The following is a 1788-nucleotide window of genomic DNA, read 5'->3' as shown; positions in this document are numbered from 1 at the left end:
TTGCATGTATCAATGTGATTACAGAACAGGACTCCCAGTAAAGTCTCTACCTTCTTCTCTGGCACACAAGAGAAATGTGCAGTGTGCAAAAAAACTGTGTACCCACTGGAAAAGGTTTGAATTTTTCCCCTTAAAAATCGACAAGCTAACTAGCAGGGAATTGACAGACTCCTACCCCATAACGTAAAAAATTGTGAAATTCGAATGCACAAATAATGTGCATAACCAATATAAGGAAAATAAGACGGAAGAGATAGACAATTAACGAGCTCTAAAGCTAGTTTTAGCCATCTTGTGACATAGTTTACTTGCAAGGGAAAATTAGTAACTTTATTTCAAAAATTCAGAATTTTAAACAAAATTCTTTCCCAAAAATGCAATTTAAATACTCATAAAGTATATACTTATATATGGTTCATCAAGAAAAGTCATCTTCAAAAGTTTTAAAAACGCAATTTCACTGCCACCTCTTTATGATAAAAAGATAGAGAGAGATGAGAGGGGGCTCTGTCAGAAAAATAAATCTGACTTGAAGTGAGTGGACGTATTCAAAATAAAATATAAAAAATAGATATTTCTCATCTCTCGCTAGCAGCTTAAAGTATCAGGTAAAAGAGTTACATAAGTGTCGAGTAAGTACTATATATGAATATATAAAATGTTTACAGGTGACAGTGGAGGGTGAATTTTATCACAAAACGTGCTTCAGATGTGCTCATGGAGGCTGCAATTTGACAACTTCAAACTATGCTGCTTTGGATGGAATCCTTTACTGCAAACCCCACTTTGCACAATTGTTCAAGGAAAAGGGTAGCTACACTCATCTCACCAAGACTACTTCCATGAGGAAAAATAGTGGGGAATCACCAGCTTCTGAACTAGATCAGCCTGAGGATCCGACGCCGGCCGAACCAAACTCTGTGGTTGCACAGGAAACATAGATTTTTTGTCCAGAACTATATAAACTTGCTGCTGCTGCATTAATGCTTTGATCAAACCGCGCATCGTTTTCTTGACAAATTGAAGTTTTGAGTTGTTTGGGGACTAATCTAATATTATGTTGTTGAATAATAGTCATACTGAAGATTTTTTGTAAAATTTTTATTTGAGTTCATTGATCATATGTAATTCATTGTTGAGTCCATGTTCACTGCATATCAAACATTTTATTCTTAAATTTATTTATTTATTTATTTAAATACATAATGACCCCAAACTTCAATATTTTATATTGATTCAACATTTCTTAAATATGGTTATTCAATCAGGCAAAAATTTCTTAAACATGGTTCTTGAATTATACAAAATAATGACGAAATCTTGACAATTTGGAATTTATTTGGGTGCATTAATAAGTATTACTATAGTGTCTTAATGAACTAAAAATTCTCGTCAACTTTGCGTAATTTGTCGAGAATACTTAAATAGTATGAAATTCATGCAAAGAAAGATAGATTTTAATGTGGGACAATATCAAGAGCAGATCCAAAATTAATTTAGAAAGGAAAGAAATAAGATAAACGTTATTTCCTACTAGGAAACATGTGTTTTAACCCTATCTTTTCTAGTTGTCTTTATCTTTTTTAGGAATAGTTGTAATAGAACTTTTATTATTTTTTTATTTAATTAGGACTATAGTTTCTTTATTGGTTAGAATAGGAGTTTTAATTAGATTAGAATTTATTAGTTTCTTTATTTTAGACTCCTTTTATTAGTAAGATTAGGAGATAATTTTGTCTATATATAAAGGCTTTGTACACTTCTTCAGAATTCAATTTTATTATCCGA

General features: G+C 31.4%; 1 protein-coding gene across 1 annotated transcript in view; it reads left to right on the top strand.

The window, feature by feature from the left end:
• LOC111375120 (LIM domain-containing protein WLIM2b-like) overlaps positions 1–1199 on the top strand; it is a 2521-nt gene extending 1322 nt beyond the window's left edge. Inside the window, exons 5-6 of the mRNA XM_022997913.1 lie at positions 25–114; positions 669–1199. Coding sequence (XP_022853681.1) covers positions 25–114; positions 669–941 — 363 coding nt within the window. The 3' untranslated portion in view covers positions 942–1199. The remainder of the gene's footprint in view (positions 1–24; positions 115–668) is intronic.
• The last annotated feature ends 589 nt before the right edge of the window (positions 1200–1788 follow it).

Source organism: Olea europaea, unplaced genomic scaffold (assembly GCF_002742605.1).
Source record: "Olea europaea var. sylvestris unplaced genomic scaffold, O_europaea_v1 scaffold134, whole genome shotgun sequence".
Taxonomy (NCBI): Eukaryota; Viridiplantae; Streptophyta; class Magnoliopsida; order Lamiales; family Oleaceae; genus Olea; species Olea europaea.
The sequence above is the reverse complement of the archived record's forward strand: the minus strand, read 5'-3'. Positions and strand labels throughout refer to the sequence as shown.